General features: G+C 52.4%; 1 protein-coding gene and 1 long non-coding RNA gene across 3 annotated transcripts in view; one reads left to right on the top strand and one right to left on the bottom strand.

Annotated features, from left to right (window-relative positions):
- Positions 1–13,173, top strand: part of LMF1 (lipase maturation factor 1) — a 96,387-nt gene extending 83,214 nt beyond the window's left edge. For both annotated transcript variants that reach the window (XM_079945599.1, XM_079945598.1), the window contains 5 exons: positions 8,821–9,004; positions 9,325–9,478; positions 9,630–9,813; positions 10,458–10,570; positions 10,964–13,173. In XM_079945599.1, the coding sequence (XP_079801725.1) occupies positions 8,821–9,004; positions 9,325–9,478; positions 9,630–9,813; positions 10,458–10,570; positions 10,964–11,138 (810 nt within the window). In that variant the 3' untranslated portion in view covers positions 11,139–13,173. The remainder of the gene's footprint in view (positions 1–8,820; positions 9,005–9,324; positions 9,479–9,629; positions 9,814–10,457; positions 10,571–10,963) is intronic.
- On the bottom strand, positions 9,891–26,024 carry LOC307198600. Its single transcript, XR_013831650.1, has 3 exons — positions 25,746–26,024; positions 13,072–13,181; positions 9,891–10,222 (listed from the first exon to the last, which is right to left on the bottom strand). It is a non-coding gene; the product is annotated as an uncharacterized lncRNA (long non-coding RNA).
- Positions 26,025–27,751: the final 1,727 nt, after the last annotated feature.

The raw sequence follows: 27,751 nt of genomic DNA, 5'->3' as shown, positions 1-27,751 counted from the left end.
CTCAGACCCCCACTCTAATGCCAAGGAGAGATGCTGGAGGGGCAGTGCTCGGCTTCCACTGTAGGCCAGGCTGGACCTCCCATCCTGGCGTGGAGCGGGCACTCACCAGGCTAGTGGCTCCTAGTCAGTGCAAAGACGCATCTCAGATCCCAGACTCTCCTCCCCAACCTCCCACCATGTCCTGCTCTTTCTAATCTCTGTAACGTCGGCCACAGACCAGGGGACATCACTGTGGGGAACATCACTACGGCTTTGGGCGCAGAGAGCTGCCCCCACCAGCCCCTGAGTGATCCACCCGGAGCTGGGGTCACAGCATAACTGTCCCGGGGCTCCTGGCTGCAGAACATCATCTGCGAGCACACATGTCCTCTGCTAGGCCCTGGGACCCCAGAGCCCAACAGGGGAGTCCCAGACACCTAGCCCCTTCCTTCAGGGGCGTCTCCTGGGCCCGGGGTCCCACTTCCCAACTCGTCTTCCCACCCGGCCCCCACCGTGGGGTCACAGCCAGTGTGTGCCAGACAAGGGCACGAAGACGGCATTATGAATCCTCAGGCCTCCTGCTGCTTTATTAGAAACAGGGTTCCATCTCCAAAACTGCTCTGGTGAACCCTAGTCTCTGAGTCAGAGCCCCCTAGCTGGTCTCAGGGTGGAGTGACTGGGGAGGGGTGTCTTTGGGCCCCAATGGACCAGGGTGGTGGAGGGAAGCCGGGCATCACTCAGAGGTCATAAGGACCCCACGGCCACTTGGTGGCCTTTAGACAAAGGCTCCTGAGTTCTCACCGGGATAGAGAATCCTGTTGTGCCAGAGAGAGAATCCTGTTGTACCAGAACAATCCGGGTCATGGCGTGTGGACCAGGCATCAGGGGCTTCAGCCCCATCCCAATGTGAGCTCTTCCTGCCACATGCAGGGGTCAGGGCCGCTCGGGTGGCCGTGCCAGGAGGATGCGTCCTCAGCTCGAAAGTGGGGGAGCCCAAGCCAGGAGCTAGAGAACAGTGCCAAGGGCATCCTGGCTAGACGCTGACCCGCAGTGGGGGCAGCTCATGAGCCTGGCCCTCCTGTAGCTGTTTGGAGAAATGATTTTCCCTGGGGCTGGCCCCACGCTGCTCCTGCACCTGAATCTGCAGCCAGGGCTGAAGGTCACGGGGTTACTGGGCAAAAGTCTGAGGCCGCACCAGCACAGCCTCCTCAGGAAGCAGAACTCAAAGCCCCCGCCCGCCAAAGTCATCGTGCCAAGTGGACAGCATCGCGCCCGACCTCAGAAGGTTGACTCAGGCTGTGCCGTGTCCTCGCTCACGTGGCCCCAGGGCTACAGGGTGATGGTCTCTCTCCGGTGCTCACACGCGGGGCGGGGGCGGGTGCTGCTTTTTCCAGTTTTCCTTTACAGAGGTGGGGACGCTGCCCTCTCAGGAAGGCACAGGTCTCTGAGCTGACTGCGCAGCCCTGACAGTGCTGAGCCGCTGGGCTCCTCCCCTGGGGCTCTTCCTCGGCATCCAGTGGCCCCATCAGGTCTGCCGCCCCGTTCGCTGTGGGTGGGTAGGCGGGATTGTGGTCCACCAGGGGTGGCCTGGGCGTCTGTCCCTCCAGGAGGGCTTGGACTACAGCCAGCAGGACGACAGGGTCCCAAACCAATGCCAGGGGAAGCCTGTGCAGCATCACCGCTGTGGGAGCCACACTGGCCGAGGCCTTGCACCCGCACCCCTGGGGTGTGGCCCTCACGGGTCCAGAGGCACCAAGAGTCTCCCCAATGGCACTCATTTTGAATGGAAAATAACTATGGTTTGGAACAGAAACAAGGGAAGGAAAGGACCCCCACGGGTCCCTGCTGGTCACGTGTGGGGTCTTCCCTCCACGAGAGCATGTGCCCAGCCACAACCACGTATTCTCACTCACTGTTAAATCTTTGCAGCCATCATTCCAACAATTGCAACCACAACGTGTGACTTTTCATTTAAACAGCTGGTTGTCTGTGTTTAAAAATCGCCCACGGGCTTACAATGTCCAGCCCCCTGCCCTCCTGTGTGTGCAACCTGGTTATTTTTCTTCTGCCTGAGGGATGTTTCATTTGGTTTTTTAATATTTCTTAGCAGAAGCTGCTGGTGGATGTCTTCCCTTCAGCTGTCCACGGTCTCTGCCCACAGCGTCTCTGCTGGGGAGTCTGCAGGACCCTTAGCCCCACTCCTCTGTCTGCGACTTTTCCCCTCTGACTGCTTCTACGATTCTTCCCTTTTTCACAGTTTTTCAGCAATTTGGTTTGATGTGCCTTAGGTGTGGCTTTCTTTGAGTTTATCCTCTTTGAGATTTCTTAGGCTTCTGTGACCTGTGCGTTTATAGTTCTCTTCAATGAGGAGAATTTTCTTCACATTGTGTCTGCCCCCTTCCCTTCCTGGGGCTTAAATCACACGTCTGTCAGGCCAGTGGGTGCTGTCCCCTAGGCCCTGAGGGGCTGCCCAGGCTCTGCTCAGCTTTGCTTCTCCTTGTGCTTCACTTTGCAAAGTTCCTGTTGTTCTGGGCTCATATTCACTGACTTTTTCCTTTACAGTGTCAGTTTTGTCAAAAGCCTATCCAGTAAATTATCTGTTTTGTATTCAGTAAGTCCCCTACATACGAACAAGTTCCGTTTTAGGAGCACGTTCATAAGTCCAATTTGTAAGTCCAACAAAGTTAGCCTAGGTACCCAACTACCACAATCGGCTATATAGTACTGTACTGTAATAGGTTTATAATACTTTTCACACAAATAATACTTAAAAAACAAACACAAAAAATAAAACAATTTTAATCTTACAGTCCCTTGAAAAGTACAGTAGTACAGTACAACAGCTGGCATACAGGGGTTGGCATCTAGTGAACAGGCAAGAAGAGTTACTGACTGGAGGAGGGAGAGGAGGTGGGAGATGGTAGAGCTGAAGGATCATCAGCAATAGGAGACGAGGGCAAGCTGCAGTTTCACTCTCGCCCGACGTTGATGGCACAGGTTCTGGTTCCTGGCTGGATTCAATTCTACCTACCCTCTTGAAAAAACGATCCCGTGATGTCTGGGTAGTAGCTCTTTTTTTCTCATCATAGATGACATGGTAGCACTGGATTGCATTCTGAACGGCTGCTGCAACCTTCATATACCATTCTACATTCAGGTCCTGTGCCTCAAAAACTAACAGTGCCTCCTCAAATAAAGAAAATCCCCTTGCCATTTTCTGCATCGTCCGTGAATCTCTTCGGTTCTTCAGTTACTTCTTCTTCCTCTTGTCTCCCTTCATCCTTTCTTGGCGCTTGGTGCTTCTTAGCAGTACCAGCTACATCAACACTTTTACGCTTGCTTCCAGACATCCTGGGCTTGAAATAAAGCTACTGTAATACTGTACTCTATACAGCACTGTACAGTAAAGTACACAGAAGCATGCTACTTGTAGAGGATGCACGCACATGACAGTGTATGCTAGACACGTGAACTAACTTATGTGATTGGACTTGTGAATACATGTTCGCATCTTTGAAAGTTCACAACTTGAAGGTTCATATGTAGGGGACTGACAGTATTACCTTTTTTTTTTTTTTTTAGCTGCGTTGGGTCTTCGTTGCTGCGCACGGGCTTTCTCTAGTTACAGTGAGCAGGGGCCATTCTTCGTTGCAGTGCACGGGCTTCTCATTGCAGTGGCTTCTTTTGTTGCGAAGCATGGGCTCTACGTGCACGGGCTTCAGTAGTTGCAGCATGTGGGCTCAGTAGTTGAGGCATATGGGCCCTAGAGTGCACAGGCTTCAGTAGTTGTGGCTCTTGGGCTCTAGAGCGCAGGCTCAGTAGTTGTGGCGCACAGACTTAGTTGCTCCATGGCATGTGGGATCTTCCCAGACCGGGGATTGAACCTGTATCCCAGGCATTGGCAGGCGGATTCTTAACCACTGTACCACCAGGGAAGTCCCTGTATTACCTTTTAAACTCTCAAATTATCATCTGGTTATTCTTTGGCATTTTCATATTTCTCTTATGACTATGTTTTCTTTTAAACCCCTTAATTTTTGTTTTTGTTTTTGTTTTGCGGTACGTGGGCCTCTCACTGTTGTGGCCTCTCCCGTTGCGGAGCACAGGCTCCGGACGTGCAGGCTCAGCGGCCGTGGCTCATGGGCCCAGCCGCTCCGCGGCATGTGGGATCTTCCTGGACTGGGGCACGAACCCGTGTCCCCTGCATCGGCAGGTGGACTCTCAACCACTGCGCCACCAGGGAAGCCCTAAACCCCTTAATTTTTGACAGTAGCTGTTTTCACATTCTTATCTGCTGGCTTCAGGCCATCTCTGGTTTCTGACTCTGCTCCCAGCCTGTTTTGTCTCTGCTAGTGCCTTGCAGGCTACTAACTACCAACTTGGAGTCTGTTAACTTTTGATTGCGTGCTGGACACTGGTGTTGTTGATTCTCTCCTGACAGCAGCTAATTGACTTGCAAATCAGTTTCAGAGCCTCCTGGGCAGGTCTGAATGTGCCTTCCCTGTAGGGCCAGCCTAGTTCCACAGGACAGGGCCTCGGCCTGGCTCTCCACGTCTCTCCACACGGGTTCGCAGGACTGGAAGGTCCTCTAGACCCACATGAGCTCAGCGTTGGCAACAGCCTTGGTCGTGTGCTTTCCTTGTCCTCACGGAATCTCCACCCTGCGAGCTCAGCAGCCGCGGGGACCCAGGCAGGACCCACAGCTCCTGGCTGCTGTGCCCATGTGGCATGTGGCAAGCCAGCCTCTCGAGCTCCCCCAGCTTCAGGCTCTGCCCCCTGCCCTGCCCTCCCTCAGTGCCCAGGCCTGCATCTCAGACAGTCGCTTTGAGGGTCCAGCACCGCTACCTCCCTTTTGGCCTAAAGCAGGAGTCACTGGTGGAGTTTTAGCCTTGAAGTCAACGTGAGGCCACTGAGCGATGAGGCAGGACGGACGTGGACCTGGGTTCCGAGGGGTAGCCCTGCTTCTCCAGGGTAAAGGAGGCGGCGGTGGGGGCAGGTTGGGTCTTGGGAAAGTCAGCTCAGTGGAGCAAGAGGAAGTGCACGCCTGGGAGGGGGAGACGCAGGAGGAAATGGGCGGCTGGCAGGTTGTCCTTGGGCCTTGTCCTCGGTCAGGGCAGTGGGTCCTAGGGTGACACCAGGCCTTGTGCTCAGCTCTCAGTTGGGGCCAGGCCCAGCAGCTGCATTCTGGTCGTCCTTTATGTTCCCACTGCTGCCCGCCTACTTCTCTTGTTCATGGAGGTGAGTGGCAACCACTTCAAGGGTCCCACCTCCTTGGGCCACCTTCCTCACTTTTCTTTCCTTTTCTTCTCATTGTTTATATTTTTCAGTCTAAATGCTTATACTGTTTTACTTATGATTCATCCTTGGAAACGAGAAATGGCCAGAACATGTGTGGGCCCAGGTCCTGCTCCAGTAACTGGTCCTGCACCCCTCATCCCCTGAGGCCCAGGCCTCCTTCCGCCTCAAGAGTGCCAAGTCTATTTTTACATCATTCTCATCCGGGAAAGTCAATTGTGTAGCCATTGACTCTGCTGAATCTGTAGTTTCCCTCAAAGGTTCTCCCATTTCTGCACCACATTCTGGAAGGATTTCTCAAATCAATCTTCTAAATCACTAATTCAGACTTCAGCATCATTCATTCTGCTTTTCACCTGTTAGGGTTTTAACGTTGTGCGTGTTACACATGAGGGTGTAGACAAATAGATGCCGTTTACTGATCGCGGTCCTTCAAATTAGCAGTGTCTTGTCTGGGTTTCTCTGGACGCCTCTGGGGTCTCGGGAGCCCCGAGTGGCCACAAAGCGAGGCTGTGCCTCAGCGAGGGTGTAGGCTGCACCAGCTACACCTGGAGAGGTTGGTGAGTAGGCCGTCTGGGGTGAACTCGGGCAGGTAGGCCCCCCAGGAAGCCCGCGGCTGCCCTGCTTTGCAGCATTATGGTGGCCATGTTTCCCAGCAGTTTGAGTGTCAGTGGAGAGGTGGGTGCTGATGGCTTGGGCTGGTGGCTGCAGAGGACACAGCTGCCCATCAGTTGCCTGCCAGGTTTGAGTGTGGACCAGCCCTGAGGGGTGGTGTGATGGGCGAACAAGGCGGGCTGTTCCCCGCATGCCTCCCCAAGGGCCGTGGGACATAGGCAGGAGCCCCCAGGCCAGGTGCGGAGGTGTCTTCTAGCTGGAGGCTGCCATGCGCCGGGTGCTTCTCCCAGCTTTGGCCGCCATCTCATCCGAGAATTAGGCAGTAGAGGGCTCTTGTCACCCATGTGGCCCTGACAGCTGCACCAGGATGGCAGGCCCTCGGGGAAGCGGCCTGTTCTCACCCTTGATCACCACTCCTGGTGGCCTTAGCTGCACAGCTGAGCCATGGAGAAAAGGGGACCCCCATGCAGCTGACCATCCCACCCCAAAGCAAAACGCATTTGTCAGGAGGTGTCAGGAGGGGCACAGGGACCGTTCCGCTTAAGCCCCTTGCTGACGCAGTGGAGGAGCTAGTGGAGCATCTGAGGTCTCGCTGGTCTGGGAGATGAGAATTGAAGGTCGGGCCCCCCCAGTGCTGTCCACGGGGAAGCTGGGCCCAGGCCACGGGACCCCCGCTGTCCCCCGCAGTGGAAGAGGGCCTGGCGGCACCACAAACCCAGACTGTCGGGAGCCAGCAGTTTTCAGGAAACTCCAGGGCGAAGCCCAGTCGGCCCGAAGCAGCTCGAGACCAGAGGCCCAGGGACCCCGACGGGCCAGGCAGGGCTGCAGGAGAGACCACCAGCCCAGGGCGGGCACACTTTGGGCACAGGGGTTTGTTAACATCCTAGACAGTGAAGAATAAGAAGTAATTAGTTTGGGCCTCAGAACCAGGAAAACTGGTTTTCCAAATTAATCCAGGAAGAGCTGTGAATCCACACCATCTCCTGCCACACACTGTAAGACCCTATCGTGATCCATAAAACTGACCTATTGAAAGCCTAGCTCCTCTCTCTCCAGACCCTTTTGAGGCCGGCGTCTGTGACCTCACGTTCTCCCCAGTCACTAGGATCAAGACCCAGCTTTAATTACAAATCAGAAATTGAGGAGCTGGGTGTCAGCTGAGTCTCATCCGGCCGTGGGGCCCCCGGCCTGGGTCTTTGGTCTCACCTCCTTCCTCGATGCCCCCACGTGGCTCCAACCCGTCGGCTCCTGTGCAGGGAGGCCCGCACGGCCCCGGCAGATGCGCGTGAGTGACCTGGACAGGGACATGGCCGTTCTGCTACTCAGGGGCTGTCTGCTCGTTCAGGTCTTTTTTTTGCAGAAATGTGTCCATTTGGTTGGACAGTTGAAAATCTCCTTATTTCTCTTGTCACTGTGGCGACTGTACCATTTTCATTGTGGGTTTATTTGCTGGTGGTGCTGGTCCCCATTTCCTTCTACTTTGCTGACCTGTGGCTCCTAGTGTCTTGTTTCCCCTTTTCTGAGGCACATGCTTGAGGCAGTTTGTCTCCCTTTACACACGTCCGCCGTGGACCCGTGTGCTCTCACCTCCCAGCACCTAACACCCTGGTCATCCCAGAGGCCCTGGTCCCTCCCAAGTCTTACCCCCACCTCCCCAGCCAGGGGCAGAGCCTGGACCAGAGCAGAGCCGGCTGGTGTGAACCTTATATCACACCTTTCATAAAAAACTAATTCGAAATGGATCCAAGACCTAAACATAATAGCCAGACCTGTAAAACTTTTAGAAGATCTTTACATCTTTGGAGGAGGAAAAGATTTCTTAGATGGGACACAAAAAGCAGAATTGTAAAGTTTTTTTGAATTGATAACTTGGGCTTCCTAAAAACGTAAACTTCGCCTCTTTGAAAACTGTGTAATGAAAAGGCCGCAGCTGGCAGTCATACATCTGACGGAGGACTGGCTCCGGGTTCTGCTAGGACTTCCAGCTTAGGGAGGCATGGGGGTGTCCTGGGCTGCACCCCAGAAGCCCTCGGCTCTGCCTCTTGCCCTCCCCAGCCTCCAGCCTGCCCTCCCACTGTGGTCACCTGGAATCTCCTCACCCGCGTTTGTGCAGCCCACAGGAAGCTCTGCGTGCAGCTGGCACTGGGGTCCCTGGGGCTCCACAATCAGAGGCGTCTGCCGGGGGGGCAAGCGGGGCTGCTCTGTTCCACCTTTGCTCTAGGAGAGCCTGGCACCTGGTAGGGAGGGCGGGATGTGAACCCTGCAGCCTCTCCTCCCCTCAAGTGAAGACCACCCACTCCCTATTCCCACCCGCATCTTCTCCTCCCCTCAAGTGAAGACCACCCACTCCCTATTCCCGCCCGCATCCTTGACGACAGGGTCAAAATCAGGCAGGAAGGTGCCATTTTCAAGTCACTAAAACAACTTACAAGCCTGTCCTAAGCACCCCCCACCCCTGTGAGGGGCACGTACCACAGGTGCGTGGGGCTGGTCCTGGCCCCGACACCTGGGTGGACCACTGAGCAGCCAGCTGGAGTCCTGGGGCTACCCAGGGCCTGTTGATTAACAGTCACGGTGACAGTTGCCACAAACACAAACTTGTCACCTCCCAGTTGTGTAACTTCAGTGGCCTCCAAGCAGGGTCAGAGGCCGGAATCACAGTGTTGGTAGGTGGGGTCCTCACCAGAGGCACTGGGTAGCGTCTGCCTCTGAGATCATTTAGGATGTAGACATTGTGGGGTTGGTCTGAGGGAGGCGGGGCAAGTGGCCTGTCGGGGGGCTTGGGGCCTGGGCCATGGCCTCCTGGGGGTCAGCACATTGCTGCTGGGAAGGACAGGACCCCCAGCCCCCATGCCTCTGGTGTGGACTCCATGCATCACCATGGAGCACATGAAATGCAGTGGCTGGAGGGATCTCTCTCTCCACCCCCAGATGGTCCTCATCATCAGCGGGAATCTGAGCTTCCTGAACTGGCTGACCATCGTGCCCAGCCTCGCCTGCTTCGATGATGCCACTCTGGGCTTCCTGTTTCCCTCGGGGCCCGGCTGCCTCAAGGACCAAGTCCTGAGGATGCAGGAGGAGGAAGCTCGAGGGGCCAGGGCCCCATGGACACACGGTGGGTGACACCTGAAGGCGGATGCGGCTGGGCAGCCCGGGTGGTCTCGAGTTGATGGCACCCAGCCCTGTGCCCACACCAGTGCCCTGGGAGACAGGGCAGCATCTCCATGCCTGGACAGGGTCACTCCTGTCTGCTTGGTATGGACATTGTGTCCTGGTCCTCAGGAAGGGAGGCCCAGTGACCTCAGCTGGGGGGGCCTAAGAGGGAGCTGCTGTGGTGGGGGCAGCAGCACCTCCTTCGGCTTCTGTGGGCCCAAGGGGCCGAACAGAGGCCAGGCCTGGGGGCAGGAGCCCACCCACTATTCCCCCTCCCGGCAGGCAGCGTGGCACGGCACACAGTCAACCTGGCGCTGGGCGTCCTGGTCGCCTGGCTCAGCATCCCTGTGGTCCTCAACTTGCTGAGCCCCCAGCAGGTCATGAACAGCTCCTTCAACCCTCTCCGGATCGTCAACACATATGGGGCCTTTGGCAGGTACCTCGGGGCCACCATGACCCCAGGGGGGAGATGTGAGGGTGAGGCCAGCCCTGACTTGCAGCCCCCCAGCCTCGCCCTCGTCTGGTCAGGTCAGGGGTTGGGGTCAGGGTGGGGAGGTGCAGCCCTGACTGGTCTCCCCCCCACCCAGCATCACCAAGGAACGCACGGAGGTCATCCTGCAGGGCACCGCCAGCCCCAATGCCAGCGCGCCAGACGCCAAGTGGGAGGACTACGAGTTCAAGTGCAAGCCCGGTGACCTGAAGCGGCGGCCATGCCTCATCTCCCCGTACCACCACCGCCTGGATTGGCTTATGTGGTTCGCCGCCTTCCAGGTGAGGCCCTCGGTGGGGAGGCCCCGCTGACACAGCGAGGCCCGGGAATCCTGTGCTGGGGCACAGCCCGTGGGGAACCTTCCCAGGCTCCTGGCACGGCCCTCGCACGAGGATCTGTGGGTGCCCAGGGCTGGGCCTCACAGCTGGCTTCTCAGAGCGCTTCCACCAGAGGGGCCGAGGCATGCGTGGCCAACGCTGGGGCAGCCAGTGTCCACAGAGGCTGCAGCACTGTCGCCATCCCTTCTTGCCCAGGAAGATAGCCTCCAGCGGGCTCGGTCACTTGCCCGAAATCCCTGGCCCGGCAGGTGACAAAGCTGACAGGTGAACTGGGAACAGCCCCGCTCCATCCAGGTCCCTGCGGACAGCACAGTGGCGGCGGTGCCCAGGAGAGCGAGCAGAACCGGGGGCCCTGCAAGAACAGGAAGGAGGTGGTCCCAAACCAAAGAACTGCAGCATAGGCCCCCAGGGCAGCCCCCCCTCAAGAGAGGCTGGCCACCAGCCACACTGGAATCAGGTGCCCCCAGGACAACAGACTGAAGGCCGGGTGACCGTCAAGAGGGAGCACACATCCACGGGGCTCTCCAAGGGCCCGGTGGCAGTGCAGGCACCCAGCTATCTGCGCCCTGTCCTCTTCTCACCCCCAGACCTACGAGCACAACGAGTGGATCATCCACCTGGCAGGCAAGCTCCTGGCCAACGACGCCCAGGCCCTATCCCTGCTGGCCCTTAACCCCTTCGCAGGCAGGGCACCACCCAGGTAAGATTCCCCTCCCAGACAGGAACACACACCCCACCCCACCCCCGCCAACTGCAGCCTCAGCTGCCTTTCAGGGCTTCTCCCCAAATGCAGGGTCTGCTCTGGGGGCTGGGCCCACCTCCTGGAAACATGCCCAGACACAATGGTCTGCGAACCTCAGGTACCACTCACCTGCTGAAAGGATGCAGGGCTCAGCCCGATTGGCTCTGAGCACTCAGCCCTCCCGGTTCCAGAGCCCCGCCCGCCCCGCCATCATCTGGTCAGGGGCCTGGTTGTGCCAGGGGCTCCAGGGGCTCCTTGGGGCTCTCTGGCTTCCCCTGGGTGGCCTCTCCCTCTGAGGACTCCAGGCCTGTCTTGGGGGCGGAGGCTGACTGTGCTGCCCTTGCTCTGCAGGTGGGTCCGGGGAGAGCACTACAGGTACAAGTTCAGCCGCCCCGGGGGCACACACGCCGCTGAGGGCAAGTGGTGGATCCGGAAGAGGCTCGGCCCCTACTTCCCCCCACTCAGCTTTCAGGACCTGAAGGGTTACTTCAGGTCACGGGAGTGGCCGTACCCCAAACCCGAATAGAGGTGGCCCAGGGCTTGTGCCCCAAGAAATAAAGTGGGAAGACCACGGGCTGGCTGCTCTGAGTGGGGTCTCCACAAGGACATCCAGGGAAGCTGACCCGGAGAGGAGGGGCTGCCAGGGTCCTGGGTGGTCGTCTGTGCTTTCTTATCTCCCCACAGTCAGTCCCTGTGGTTCCCAAGTCTCTTCACTTTGGGTTCGTCAGAGGAATCCCCAGAAAGCCCCCAGCCCCGCTCCACCCAGATCGCACCCCTTGTCACCAGGCACCCCCCGTCCCAGACACCAGCATCCCAATGTTGCACCCAGCTCTGGTCTGTCCCAGGACCACCTGCCCATGCGGCCAAGAAGAAAGCCTGCCTCTCCTCTCTGCTCCCCCAAGCGGGTCCCCACCACGTCCAGGAGGGTCCTGCACGAGGAAGTAGTCAGGGCTCCCTCTCAGAACCCACATGCGCCCACATGCGCTCTCCACAGTGACCAGCACCTGAAGGTGTGGACAGAGGGCCTCTGTCCTCCTTGGGTGGGCCACCCCCACCAGCCCTGAGTGATGTGCCTCCTCCCCTCCTTTGTGACCACGTTGCCCAGTCTCACACCTGGAGCCTCCGGCTCCCTGACCTAGGGTGGGAGGACGGGACAGCAGGGCGGTCAGCCCCAGCGCTGGGGTCCCCAGGGCAGCGATTCTGAGGCCCGGTCACTGCAGGTTGAACTGGATTAATGGTGTGTTGCTTGGCAACCCTACTGGTCTGTGGCCCAGAACCTCTACAGCCTGATGTCAGTGGTGAGTGGACACCCACCTGCCCCCCACCATCCGGGGCGCCTGCCGCACTGTGGAGGGTCCCAGTGGGAATGAGGTGGTTCAGGCTAGGAGGCCAGGCTGAGGTGGGCACAAGTGTGGATCTGTGTGGAGGCCTCCCGCCTGCCTGGGGGGCCTGGCCGGCCCAGGTGCCAACAAGAGAGGCTGTGTTCCTGCTCGCAGGCAAACAGGCGCCCTGTGTCTGTCGCAGGACAGACAGGGCCTCAGACAAGGAGCCTGGAGCCAGCAAGTCTGCCTGCAGCAGCCGCGTAAAACTACCACCAGCCTGCTGGAATGGGCAGCCCTTACTGGGGGGCTGTCCTTGGGACCCTGCCAATGGGTAGGAGCACCAGGGGTGCCCCTGTGGGGCCCGGGGTGGGTAGGGGGCCTGAGGAGATGCTGTGTCTTGGCTTGGGGTGGCCCTGCAGCCCCAGAACCACAGGTGGCCTCCCTGCCAGGAGCCATGGTGGGTCCCTGCTCTGCCAGCCCTTCCCGCCACACTCTGGGCTCGCTGCCACCCAGGGCTCGGGCAGGGGAGGCCCCCAGCACTCCTTGGTGTGGGCTCCTCTCTGAGCCTTGGTCCAGCTGTGCCCCCCAAGGCTCCTGGGACAGCCCCCCAGACATACATAGGAGGCTGTGCTTAGACCTGTGGGCTGGGTGGGGCCGGGGCTGGAGCCGGTGGCAGGAGTGACACAGGAGGCCCTGAGCCCATCCGGGGGGTGGGGGGGGGGGGGCAAGAACTAAGTGGCCCCACCCTTCCTGGGACAGGGCAGCATCCTCTCACCCCGGGGGATGTCCCAGGTGATCCCTGGTCAGGGTGGGCACATGGCCCTCTAACAAACCAAAGACTCTGCCAGACCTGCACACCCTTCCAGAGGCTCTGGTTCCCCCAGGGCCCACCCATGTGCCAGAAGGGGTGCCAGCCCCACCTTCAGAGCCTGTCCTGAGACCACACCCTCCCATCAAGGACAGCCAGACTGCACCTCTCCTCCACTCAGAGCCCTCCCAGGGCCCCCACCTCACTGAGTATGAACCTGGGGTCCCTGCCTATCACCTCCGCCCACTCCCCTGCATCCTCTCCATCCCACATGCCCACCAGCCGTGTTGGGCCCCAGGGCCTTTGCACTGGTAGCTCGTGGTGCTCACCTCTCCCAGGGCCTCCTCTCCTGCCTCTGCTGGACTCCAGGCTGCTCCTGGTCACACACGGGTTGGCGGGGGGCTCATCCTGGCCCCCCAGTGCTGGATACACTGTTGACCTGATGAAAGAGAAAGGCCCAGACACTTAACGTCTGCCCCACCTGATGCTGCCTCAGTCCAGCTTCAGGACAGTCAGCTGTTTCGGGGGCGGGGGGGGGGGGTGGCGAGTGCAGGGCAGGGACACAAGGTGGGGCCTTGGCTCGCCCCTCCCGGCAGCTGTGTCCCCATGAATCATCCACCTGGCAGCAGGGGATGCTTGCAGGTGAGGGTCCGCCTTATTCAACAGGAGGCTCAGATGCATGTTGGAAACTGAATTTCACCTTCTAAAACCAGGAGTCAGCCTGAGGCTCCTGGGGAGGTGGCAGCAGGAGTCTTCTCAGACCACAGGAGGGGCGGCCTGCTTGCGGGAGGGGCTGCCCTGGAGAGGGGTGAGCAGGGCATGACCAGGGCACCCTGACTTCCAGAGGGACTGGGAATTTCAGATCTGTTCTTCCCACCTGCTCTCTTGAGCCGACGCCCCCTGGAAACCACTGCCTGACAAGCTGGCCCTTGCTGAGACCCCCACCCAATCTGAGGGTGTCTCCCCCTGCAGAGCACTCTGCCCCATGGCTCTCACACATCTGAATGGGGTCTGTCCGGTGCTGGCAGCAACGCCCAGGCCCAGCCGGGACCCTGTAGGCTGCAGAGTGTGCCCAGCCCCCCACCCACCCCCCAGCTCTCCAACTGGAGGGCGCTGTGCTCAGCCCTCTTGCTCCAGGATGGGATGTGGGACTCAGGACTCCAGTCACAGGGCAGTGGCTGAGCTCAGGTGATCCGCTGAACCTGGCTGTCGGCCCATCCAAAGCTGTGGGCTCAGCCAGGGGCCTGTCTCAGGGAGGACCCGCTGTCTCCCTCTTGCTCCAGGACAGGGCGAGGGGTTCGGGTGCAGGTCCCGTCCCCACGAGGAGGGTGTGTACCAGCCTCCCTCTGTCAGAGGGCCTCTGGGCATCTTCCCCTTCACCAAGAGGTTTTCACTCAGAGGTGATCAGTGCAACTTGGGTGCCTGCTGAGGCCAAGCCCACCCTCTGTGCAGCCTAGTTCAGATCAGAGCCCTCCCATGGGGCATCCCTGGGCAGGGTTCACAAGCCCTCCTCTCCCTGGGCTTCTGCATCTGCACGGGCATGGCCTGATGCTTTGCGCTCTTAGGCCACCAGCTCTGGAGGGACAGGGTCAGCAAACTCCCAGTCTGGTGGCTTTGTGGGAGCAGGAAGATCTCCACATCAATGCATGTTGAGTTCAAGCATGTTACCAGTTATTAGAACAGGCCCGTGAAGACGCAGAAAACCTGAGCTGTCGTGGAGCGCTTCGCTGCCTTCCTCCATTGTCTCCAGCATCCTCCACAACCTCTGGGCCCCACGTGGAGTGAGGCTTCTCCCTCCTGATGTTCATCCAGGGCTTCTCTCTTGTCTCCTCATCAGTCTTCTCACAGCTCCAGCTTTGGCTTCTTCAGTCAACTGTCCTCTTCCACTTTCTGTTTCACACACATACGTTGTTATTTCCTTCCACCTTTTTCAGGTTTGCCTTCCGTCATCTCCTCGAGTTGCAGACTTTATTTCTTTCTAACCCTGCTTCTGATTTCTAGGAAACACAGCTAAGGACCACACACACACACAAGTGGCTGCACCCACAGGCTCTGTGGACCACTGTGGGCTTTGTCTGTGAATTCTAGAGACTGTGATGTCCTCTTAACACATCAAATAATAGAGGTGGGATTTAAATGTTCAAACGAATGGATTTGGGAGGCAGTCTTTTACCTTGAATTTTATCACCGTGTTTGCCACTCCCAGCACCCCTCACCCCCCCATTCCTCCAGCACCCTGGATTAATGCCCCTTTCACAAGTGAACAAATTCTGGTGGAAAGGATACCTCCAATTCTGAGACAGCTACTTGCATCCCTCTGCTGAGAGGTTCCCTAGTTCAGTTAGCATCATGACAACCTGTCCCCTGGATCCATCCCTGCCCTGTATCCCACAGCCTGAGGATACCATGGACCTTTGTCCCCAGGGATTCAGTTCCAAAGCCACTGGGTAAGGTGGAACTCACATGTCAGCAAACTGACCTTTAAAGCTCCTAAAGTAATCAGCAAAATTGATAGAACTGTAGCTTGACTGACAAAAAGAAGATACAAATAACTAAAATCAAAGTTAAGTGGGGACATTACTACCAACATTACAGACATAAAAAGGATTACAAGAGAACAGTATGAATAACTGTAGGCAACAAATCAGGTAACCTAGACAGTGGACAAATTTCTAAAGACACACAAAATGCTAGAAGTGACTCAGGAAGAAATAGGAAATTTGAAGAGATCTATAGCAAGTAAGGAGATTGAATCAGTAATCAAAACCTCCAGCAGACAAAATTACTGCATCAGATGGCTTTGTTACTGAATTCTCCCAAGAATTAAAGAAAAATTAACACCAATCCTTCCAAAACTTTTTCCAAAGAATTAGAAAAGGAGGTAGGACTTCCCTGGTGGTGCAGTACTTAAGATCCACCTGCCAATGCAGGGGACACAGGTTTGAGCCCTGGTCCAGGAAGATCCACATGCCTCAGAGCAACTAAGCTTATGTGCCACAACTACTGAAGCCCGTGCTCTGCAACAAGAGAAGCCACCGCAACGAGAAGCCTGTGCACTGCAGCAAAAGATAGACCCCGCTCGCCGCAACTAGAGAAAGCCCATGCACAGCAATGAAGACCCAACACAGCCAAAATTTAATTAATTAATTAATTTTAAAAGAGGAGGGAACACTTCCTAACTCATCCTGTGGAGGCCAGTATGACCCCGGTAACAAGGCCAGACAAAGACACCAGTATCCTTCGTGAATAGAGATACAAAAATGCTCAACAAAATACTAGCAAAACAAATCTATCAGCATATTAAGAGGATTATATGCCATGACCAAGTGGTATTTATCCTAGGAATGCCAGAGTGGTTCAACATAAGAAAATCAATCAGTGTAATACACCACATTAACAGAATACAGGAGCAGAAAGAAAAACATGATCATCTCAACTGATGCAGAAAAATCATTTGAAAAAAATCCAACGCACTCTCATGATACAAACCACTCAGGGGCTTCCCTGGTGGCGCAGTGGTTGAGAGTCTGCCTGCCAATGCAGGGGACACAAGTTCGTGCCCCGGTCCAGGAAGATCCCACATGCCACGGAGCGGCTGGGCCCATGAGCCATGGCCACTGAGCCTGCGCATCCAGGGCCTGTGCTCCGCAACGGGAGAAGCCACAACAGTGAGAGGCCCGCGTACCGCAAAAAAAAAAAAAAAAAAAAAACAGAAAACTGGGAATAGAAGGGAACTTCCTCAACGTAATAAAAGGCATGTATGAAAACTCCACAGTTAATATCATACTCAATGGTGAAAGACTGAAAACTTTCCCTCTATGACCAAGACCAAGACAAGGATGCCCCTTTTCACCACTGCTATTCAACACTGTACTGGAGGTCTAGCCAGAGCAATTAGTCAAGAAAAATAATTAAAAGGCTTTGAATTGGAGAGGAAGAAGTAAAACTATATTAACAGATGATATAATCCTATAATATAGAAAATTCCAGCAATCCACAAAAATATTACGGGAGCTAATAAACTAATTCAGCAAAGTTGCAGGGTATAAGATCAACACACAAAAATCAGATGTGTTTCTATACCTGCAATGAACAGTCTGAAAAAGAAACTAAGGAAACAATACCACTTATAATAGCATCCAAAAGAATAAAATACCCAAGAATAAATTTAACCAAGGAGGTAAATGACTTGTACACTGAAAAGTACAAAACATTGCTGAAAGAAATCAAGGAAAACATAAATACAGTGAAAGGCATCCATATCCATGGATTGATGACTTAATACTGTTAAGATGACAATACTAACAAAGTGTCTACAGAGTTGAAAAAATTCCAATGGCCTTTTTTATAAAAATATAAAGACCAATCCTCGAATCCATATGGAATTGTAAGAGGCCCTAAATAATGAAAACAATCTTGAAAAAAGAATAAAGCTGACAAACTCACACTTCTGATTTTAAAACAGTACAAAGTAATCAAAACTGCTCATGGCACAAGGATAGACACACAGACCAACAGAATAGAATGCTGAGCCTAGAGAAAAACCCTTGCATGTATGGCCAAATGGCCTTTGACAAGGGTGCCAAGACCATTCAATGGAAAAAGGATAGTCTTTTCAACTGATGCTGGGAAAAATGGATCTACATGCTAAAGAGTGAGCTTGGGTCCTTACCTCACACCATATTCAAAAATTAACTCAAAATGGATGAAATACCTAAATGTAAGAGCTAACACTATTACAACTCTTGAAAGAAAACATGGTTACTCTTCATGACCTTGGAGTTGGCAGTGGATTCTTAGGTATGATGCCAAAAGCAAGAGCAACAATAACCCAAGATAAATTGGACTTCATCAAATTTAAAACTTTTATGCATCTAAAGACACTATCAAGATAGTGGGACATATATACAATGGAATATTATTCCGCCATAAAAAGAAACGAAATTGAGCTTTTGTAGTGAGGTGGGTGGACCTAGAGTCTGTCATACAGAGTGAAGTAAGTCAGAAAGAGAAAAACAAATACCATATGCTACCAAATATATATGGAATCTTTAAAAAAAATGGTTATGAAGAACCTAGGGGCAGGACGGGAATAAAGACACAGACCTACTAGAGAATGGACTTGAGGACACGGGGAGGGGGAAGGGTAAGCTGGGACAAAGAGAGTGGCATGGATATATGTACACTACCAAATGTAAAATAGATAGCTAGTGGGAAGCAGCCTCATAGCACAGGGAGATCAGCTTGGTGCTCTGTGACCACCTAGAGGGGTGGGATAGGGAGGGTGGGAGGGAAGGAGACGCAAGAGGGAAGAGATCTGGGGATATATGTATATGTATAGCTGATTCACTTTGTTATAAAGCAGAAACCAACACACCATTGTAAAGCAATTATACTCCAATAAAGATGTTTAAAAAATAAAGACATTATCAAGTTTGGGGTTAGCAGATGCAAACTATTACATATAGAATGGATAAACAATAAAGTCCTTCTGTATAGCACAGGGAACTATTTTCAATATCCTGAGATAAACCATAATGGAAAAGAATATAAAAAAAGAACATATATATGTATAAATGAATCACTTTGCTGTACAGCAGAAACACAGCATTGTAAATCAACTATACTTCAATTAAAAAAAATAAAAACAAAGACGCCATAGAGTGAAAAGATGACCCACAGAATGAGAGAAAATATTTTCAAGTCGTATATCTCATAAGACTCTACTATCCAGAATATATAAATAACTCTGACAATTAAGCAACAAAAAGACAAACATCCCAATTCAAAATTATTTGAATGGACATTTCTCCAAGGAAGACATACAAATGGCCAACAAGCACATGAAAAGATGCTCAAAATCCTTAATCATAGAAATGCACATGAAAATGCACACAATGAGATACCACTTCACACCCATGAGGGTGGCTATGATTTTTTTTAATGGAAAAAAACAAGTGTTGGCAAGGATGTAGAAAAATTGGAAACTTCGTACATTGCAATTGGTAATGCAAAATGGTGCAGCTGCTATGGAAAAGTCTAACAGTTCCTCAAAAAGTTAAACGTTGGGTCAATTACCATACAAACCAGCAATTCTACTTCTAGGTATATATCCAAAAGAACTGAAATCAGGGAATTAAACAGATACTTGTATGCCAATGTTCACAGCATCATTATCCACAATAGCCAAAAGGTGGAAACAACACAAATGTCCACCAACAGGTGAATGGATAAACAAAGCATACAAGGGAATACTATTCAGCCACAAAAAGGAATAAAGTATCAGCACACACTACAGTGTGGATAAATCTTGAAAACATTATGCCCAGTAAAATAAGCCAGACACAAAAGGTCACCTGTAATATGATTCCATGTATAGAAATATCTAAAACAGGTAAATCTATAAAAATAGAGAGCTGACTAGTGGTTGCCAGAGGCTGGGGGGAGGGGAGAATGGGGAGTGACTGCTAATGGTACAGGGTTTCCTTTTGAGATGATAAAATATTTTGGAACTAGATAGAGGTGATAATTGCACAACACTGTGATATATTAAATGCCACTGACTGTTTACTGTAAAATGGTTAATGTCAATTTCTTCTCAGTTTTTAAAAATAAGCCTTCTGAGTGTCCTGAGACCCTGCCCCAGGGGGCTGGGAGACCTCACACTGCCAAGATCTAGTGAGAACAGTTGGGGTGGGGGAGGGGTGGTGAGACAGATAAAGTGCTTCATCCCTTTTTTGCTAAGCGCATAGGGCTGGATTCACTTAAGGCTAAAACATGAGGCTCTGATTAGCCAGTGGGATGGAAGGTGGGCTTCCAGAGCCAGCATGTGACACATGGGCACTCTTTTAACTGATGGTCTTGGAAAGACAGTCACACATGCAACTACCAATTAGACGATGAAAACTCGAGCAAGTGAAAGGGCAGCCGTGGCTACGTGATGTGGGTGATTCTTTTTTTTTTTTTTTTTTTTTGCGGTACGCGGGCCTCTCACTGTTGTGGCCTCTCCCGTTGCGGAGCACAGGCTCCGGACGCGCAGGCTCAGTGGCCATGGCTCACGGGCCCAGCCGCTCCGCAGCACATGGGATCTTCCCGGACCGGGGCACGAACCTGTGTCCCCTGCATCGGCAGGCAGACTCTGAACCACTGCGCCACCAGGGAAGCCCAATGTGGGTGATTCTTAAACCTACATCTGGAGGGCTTTCTGCCTGAGGCCGCCTGCCCCACCCTCACCCAGATCAGCTTCTTAGCAAGGCCCTGGGACATAGTTGGGGTCCTGACCCCTCTTCCCACAGGTGTGTGACCACCTCATCCACCAGGACTGACCTCACTGGGTGGACAGCAGCTGACCCTGCCTCTGGGCAGTGTGGCTCACTGTTCTAGGGGTCATACCTGTCTAGCTGTTCCGCATGGTCCACACTGTTACAGCTTTATCATCGATCCCGGTACCTCACGGTCTCAGCCCCCACTTCTCATAACTGCCTTGACTATCTCTGGCCCATTGCTCAAAACAAGCTGAAGTTTCTTGTTAGTTCTAATACAGGCAGACCTCATTTTATTGCACTTCACAGAAATCAGTGTTTTTTACAAATTGAAGCAACCCTGCATCAAGTCTGTGGTGCCATTTTTCAACAGCATTTTCTAACTTCAGGTCTCTGTGTCACATTCTAGTAATTCTCTTAAAAATAATGAAAATGTTTGAAATATTGCATTTGTGATGGTGCTATGTGATCAGTGATCTTTGATGCCACTATTGTAATTGTTTTGGGCACCATGAACTGTACCCATGTAAGACCATGAACTGAATGGATAAATGTGTGTGTTCTGACTGCTCTACCAACCAGCCGTTCCCCCCATCTGTCTCCCTCTCCTCAGGCCTCCCTGTTCCCTAAGACACAGCAAGATTGAAATTAGGCCAATTAATAACCCTACAGTGGCCTCTAAGTGTTCAAGTGAAAGGAAGAGTTGCATGTCTCTCACTTTAAATCAAAAGCTGAAGATGATTAAATTTAGTGAGGAAGGCATGTCAAAAGTCAAGGTAGGCCAAAAGCCAGGCCTCTTGCACCAAACAGCCAAGCTGTGAATGCAAAGGAAAAGTTCTTGAAAGAAATTGAAAGTGCCACTCCAGTGAACACATGAATGATAAAGTGAAACAGCCTTATTGCTGATATGGAGAAAGTTTTAGTCTAGATTGAAGATCTAACTAGCCACAACATTCCCTTAAACCAAAGTCTAATTCAGAACAAGGGTAACTCTCTTCAATTCTGTGAAGGCTGAGAGAGACAAGGAAGCTGCAGAAGAAAAGCCTGAAGCTGGCAGAGGTCGGTTCGTGAGGCTGAAGGAAAGAAGCCATCTCCATAAAATAAAAGTTCAAGGTGAAGCAGCAAATGCTGATGTAGAAGCTGCAGCAAGTTATCCAGAAGATCTAGCTGAGATCATTAATGAAGGTGGCTGCACCAAACAACGTATTCAATGTAGACGAGACAGCCTTCTATCAGAACAAGAGGCCATCTAGGACTTTCACAGCTAGAGAGGAGAAGTCAGTGCCTGGCTTCAAAGCATCAAAGGACAAGCTGACTCTCTTGTTAGGGGCTAATGCAGCTGGTGACTTTAAGTTGAAGCCAATGCTTATTTACCATTCTGAAAATCCTAGAGTCCTTAAGAATTATGTTAAATCTACTCTCCTATGCTCAATAAATGGAACCACAAAACCTGGATGACACATCTGTTTACAACATGGCTTACTGAATATTATAAGCCCACTGTTGACACCTACTGCTCAGAAAAAAAAAAAAGATTCAAAATATCACTACTCATTGACAATGCACCTGGTCACCCAAGAGGTCTGGTGGAGGTGTACAATGAGATTAATGCTATTTCCCTGTCTGCTAGCACAGCATCCATTCTGTAGCCCATGGATCAAAGAGTAATTTTTGATTTTGAAGCCTTATTATTTAAGAAATGCATATCATAAGGCTATAGCTGCCTTAGATAGGGATTCCTCTGATGGATCTGGGCAATGTCAACTGAAAATCTGAAAAGGATTCACCATCCTAGATGCCATTATGAACTTTTATGATTCATGGGAAGAGGTCAAATTATCAACATTAACAGGAGTTTGGAAGAAGTTGACTCAAACCTTCATGGATGACTTTGAGGGGTTCAAGACTTCAGTGGAGGAGGTAATTGCAGATGTGGTAGAAATAGCAAGAGAACTAGAATTAGAAGTGGAGCCTAAAGATGTAACTGAGTTGCTTCAATCTCATGACAAAACTTTTAATGAATGAGGAGTTGCTTCTCACGGATGAGCAATAAAGTGGTTTCTTGATATGGAATCAACTTCAGTGAAGGTGCTGTGAAGACTGTTGAAATGGCAACAAAGAATTTTAAATATTACATGAACTTAGTTGATAAAGCAGCAGCAGGGTTTGAGAGGATTGACTCCAATTTTGAAAGAAGTTCTACTATGGGTACAATGCTATCAAACATCATTGCATGCTACAGAGAAATCATTCATGAAAGGAAGAGTCAATCAATGTGGCGAACTTCATTATCTTATTTTAAGAAATTGTCACAGCCACCTCAACCTTCAGTAACCACTACCCTGATCAGTTAGCAGATATCAACATCAAGGCAGGACTCTCTACCAGGAAAAAGACTACAACTCACTAAGGCTCAGATGATGATTAGCATTTTAAAATTAAGGTATGTATGTAACATTACTCTTTTAGACATAATGCTATTGCACACTTAATAGACAACACTACAGTGTAAAGGTAACTTTTATATGCTCTGGGAAACCAAAAAATCATGTGATTTGCTTTATTGCGATGTTCTGGAACCAAAACCCATGGCATCTCCAAGTTGTGCCTGTAGTTTATGTGCAAATAGTGGACGGTATCGTTTCTCTTCTTCCTACCTGAGGCTCTTTGCCTTTTTGGTTTTTTGGGGGTTTGGGGTTTTTTTTTTTTCGGCCACACCACATGGCTTGCAGGATTTTAGTTCCCTGACCAGGGATCGAACCTGGGCCCTCAGCAGTGACAGCACAGAATCCTAACCACTGGACCACCAAGGAATTCCCTCTTTCTTGTCTTCTTGTGCTAGCTTCCAGGTTGAGGCCCACCATCTCTTACGACGTCTTGTCTTTTTTCTAACCTAGAAGTTGTCCCTTTAAAAAATCGCACCACAGTGAGCTAGCCTACTGCAAAAACCCTTTGGCTGAAACCATGTAAAAATGCTGGGGAAAAAAATAAATTTTGTTTCTGAACTCACAAAAAATATATAATGTAGTGCAAGAAGAGAAGCTGAAAGCCAGAACAGTGCACCGCCGGCTGCAGGAAGAGGCACCTTGTCCTGATGACATGGGGACTCCCAACAAAGACCTTTCCATAAAACTAGAACCCTTTCAGGGCCAAAACATTAGACAACAAAATCAATGAACCCCAATTTGGTTCTTTGAAAATATCAGTAAAAGGGATAAACTAGCTACAATGATCAGACAAAAAGGAGACAGAACACAAATTACAACATCAAGAAGGAAAAAGGGGACATCACTACAGATCGTATAGACATTGAAAGGACAATAAGAGAATATTGTGGACATTATTCTAATAGACTTGACATCCTAGTTGAAGTGAAAAAGAATTCCATGAAATATACACATTACTAAAAGTGACTCACAAAGAAAGAGAAAACCCAAACAGCCCCATCACAATTAAAGAAATTGAATTCATAATTTAAAATCTCACAAAGAAAACTACAGACCGAGATGGCCTGATTGGTAAGTTCTATCAACATTTAATGAAGAAATGATGGCATTCTATACAAACTTTCAGAAAATAGAGGAGGAGGAAACGCACAATACTGATCAGAATATAAAAAGGTATGGGACTTCCCTGGTGGCTCAGTGGATAAGACTCCGTGCTCCCAATGCAGGGGGGCCAGGTTCAATCCCTGGTCAGGGAGCTAGATCCCACATGCATGCTGCAACTAAGAGTTCGCATGCCACAACTAAGGAGCCAGCGAGCTGCAACTAAGGAGCCCACGTCCCACAACTAAGGAACTAGCGCAACCAAAGAAAGAAAGACTATAAAAAGGTACAATCACATGAAAAACAGTTTGGCATTTTGAAAACATTAAACATGTACTATCATATGACCCAGCCATTCCTCTCCTAGGTATGAAAACAGAGACCTTTAAGCACTGTTCTTAGCCGACCTATTCATAATAACCAAAGAGCTGGGACCAGCCCAGGGGTCCATCAGTAGGCAAGTGGATGAACCCATTGTGTTGTAAACATGCATGTAAACATGCAAATATTTGCATGTAAACATGCAAATAATTCTTAGCAATAAACAGATCAAATTATTGCTACACATTTGAACCTCAAAAACATGTTGAGCTAACAAATCCAGGAACAAAAGAATATACACCATATGATTCCATTTATATAGGACTCTAGGGAGGAAAAAAGTCCCAGTCAATCCCTCTCCAACTCCGCCCCGGCTAACCATTGACCTGTTCTCTGTCCCTGGGAAGTGGAACAAGGGAATATCTACGGGGGCTGGAAATGTTCCATATCTTAATTGTGTGGTAGGTACCTCAGTGTACACATTTGTCAAAAACCATCACGCTGTACACTTAAAATAGGTGCATTTTGTTTCATGTAAAGTACGACTGACTCTCTGCATAAAGCCCTGATTTGTAGTATTTTTTAATTTCCATGATCTAGACACTCCCACCACATCACTCAGCCCAGAGCTGGGAAGGGGTGTGCATGGTCAGTCTTGTGCAGCAGTACAAGCCAGCTCTGGCACAATACCACTTGTCCCTCAGTCAAGTTGGTCTTGAAAAGAAAACAAAGAAACCCTGAAATATCATTACGGCAGGCTAAAATAAATAAGACTTTCAATACCAAGTGTTGATGAAGACACAGAGCAGTGGAAATGCCGGTAAAAGCATAGATTGGCGATATCTATTAAAAGTAGACACTTGGGCTTCCCTGGTGGCGCAGTGGTTGAGAGTCCGCCCGCCGATGCAGGGGACATGGGTTCGTGCCCCAGTCCGGGAAGATCCCACATGCCGCGGAGCGGCTGGGCCCATGAGCCATGGCCGCTGAGCCTGCGCGTCCGGAGCCTGTGCTCCGCAACGGGAGAGGCCACAACAGTGAGAGGCCCACGTACCGCAAAAAAAAAAAAAAAGTTGACGCTGTACATACCCAGGACCCAGCTGCGCCATGCCTGGGGCGTCCACAACAGAAGTGTGCACTACAGGTCACAGCAGCACTGTTCACTAAAGACCAAACACCTATCAGGAGTGAAGAGGTGGACGGGGGTCATGCACTCACACAACGGGACACTTTACTGCACTCGGATACACACCTCGTGACTTCACTTACAATACGACGCTCACAGGCAAGCGGTGCTAAGTGCAGGGTTGTGGTCACGTTGGGGGACACCGACCTTCAGCCTCTGAACATTTTCTGAGCTCACATTTTGTGGACTTTTGTATGTGTTCCAATCCACAATTAAAACGTTTTTGACAGAAAAATCTGTTTTCATCGTTGAGTGTCAGACCCTTTACACTGTATTTATTATATGAGCCCAGAGCTGGGTGTTTGTCTTTTCATAGACACGCGTAAGAAGGTGCTGTGCCCACTTGACTCCGGGTGGGGTTCCTGCGCATCTTGTCTTGCGCTGTGACTGACACACTTTCCCTTTGCTGGTTGCCCATCGTGGAAGGGCTTTCTGTTCCCTGAGTTTGTAAACCTGCTGGATGAGACTCAAAAGCTTCAGACAGCCCTCCCTCCTGCCCAGGGCAGTTTGGTTCTTTTCTAAAGTCAACGCTTGAACGCTGAGGGACCAGAGCAAGTGAACAAAGCCTCCCGAGATAGAGCTGGCGGCGCCCGGTTGGCCCACGTCTACCTGCAAGGACACCTTGCTCTGGGGCTGAAAGTCAGGAAAGCGGTGACGTGAAGCCGGCAGAACCAGATGACTCCTCTTACCTGCCTTTCTTCCTGCACGGGGTCCACGGTTCCATTTGTCCTGGGAGGGTCATCTGCGTCACTGCCCCCGCTGGCGCTGGCTCGGTAGGGCTGCACCTGGGGCGAGGGCCTCAGCGCCAGCCAGCAGCTGCGCTCCCCGCGGGCACACATTTGCATCTCAATAACCGGGGCTGAAGCTGAAGGAGCCAGCTGTCAGAGCCTCGGGAGAAACGCGCCTTGTTCCTTTAAGGGGTGGGCTCAAGGCTCTTCATCAAGTGGCCTCCATCTCCCCGCTGGTCTTCACACTCACACAATTCTTCTAGACGAAAAAAATATGAAGCACCATTAGCGAGCGAGTTATCAGGGGCCAACTGTGTCCCCATCAATGCCCCTCAGTCCATTGTGGCCGTCGTGCAGCTGCAGGGCTGGCGCCGAGCAAGCCGCCGGCTGGGCTGTCCCTCCATCCCGTCTGACCATCCCCACTGGGCACTGAGGCCATCAAGCCCTTTCACTGTCGTGTCCAGTGGAAGTGGATGGCACGTTCAGAGCTCATGCACTGTCCTGGGGGGACCAGGCCCAGCCAACGCCCCCCAGACGATGGCTCAGCCCCAGTGGATCCCATCCTCCCCTCACCCGCCGGCTGTTCTTGTCGACCCAGTGCCATGAGCCCACCCCTTGCTGACCAATGCCCCTGGCTGCCCACTGACCCAGGGTCTCGGCACACAGGTCTGCCCCAGAGGCCTTCCCTGGCCCATCCCAACGCGTCCCTCACTAGGAGTCTCGGAACAGGTGTCCCTGGGCCTGGTGTTCCATACTCCTCAGTCCCCACACAAGGGCATCACCTCCACCAGTGAGGGCCTGCAGGTCAGCGGTGGTGGGTTGAATACTGTCCCCCAAAGTTCATATCCACCCAGAACCGCAGAACATGACCTTAGAAATAGGGTATTTACAGATGTGATCAGTTAAGAGGAGGTGATGCTGGGTTAGGCTGGGACTAAACCAATGTCCAGCGTCCTCACACCAGGAAGAGACACAGACACAGGGGAGGCCATGTGACCACAGAGGCAGAGACAGCGATGCGGCCACAACCCAGGGATGCCAGAGCCCCCAGAAGCAGGACGAGGTGGGAAGGATCTTCCCCTGGAGCCTCGGACTTCTGGCCTCAGACCAGGAGATGGGACATTCCTTTCTTCCTAAACCCCCCAGGTTATGCCCCTGTGCTGCAAGGACCCCCAGAGACCCACACACTGGAGGAGGAGGCAGCGCCTCTGGACTCAGGAGAGCCTTGCATGCCCAGATCTGGCCGTGCAGAGCATGGGGCCCAGGGTGGCCCCCACAGCCACCCTCCTCGATGACCTGGGGGCAGGTGGGCAACCACCTCCCCAGGCAGCAGCCCCACCCAAAAGGGTCCGGGATGCAGGGCAGTGAGATGGACGGTTCTGCTCTGGGGACTGGCTCCACCCCATCAGCTCATGCAGGGCCCCCCACGCATCTGTGCCCTTGACCCCACCTGCCCCTCTGAGCCCTTCGCACCCAGCCAGGAGCCACTGGGACCCCTCGCCCCTGCCCAGGGGGCACATTGCCCTGGATACAGGCAAATTTTGGTATGAGTCCCTAGGGGAGCGGGACACTGGGCATTCACGGGTGACACCTAGGGAGGACAGGGGCCAAATTCCTCCCTAGATGGTGAGGCAGGTGCCCAGGTGGCCATGCCGGGAGGTACCAGCAGGCCCGCAGCCCAGGGCGGGGCTCTTTGAGCTCCTCCTGCCCAACGCAGAAGGGAGGCGCTGTGGGTGGCACCCACTTTCCATCACTAGCAGCTCTAGGCAGGAATACACTGGGAACTGACATAACAGGCACCATGGAACCACAGGCCCCTTGCTGGGAGGAAGAACCATAAGGACAGGCCAGGGGGAAACAGACCAAGAGGCTCCCTTCTGCTCTGAAGGGGAAGAGCCCCACCTGGGAGGGGACCCACCCCAACGCTCTGCCCTTCCCTAAGGGTGCCAACCTTGTCTGTCAACCTC

Source organism: Stenella coeruleoalba, assembly GCF_951394435.1.
Source record: "Stenella coeruleoalba genome assembly, chromosome: 15".
Lineage (NCBI taxonomy): Eukaryota > Metazoa > Chordata > Mammalia > Artiodactyla > Delphinidae > Stenella > Stenella coeruleoalba.
This window is presented reverse-complemented; position numbering and strand designations above follow the sequence as displayed.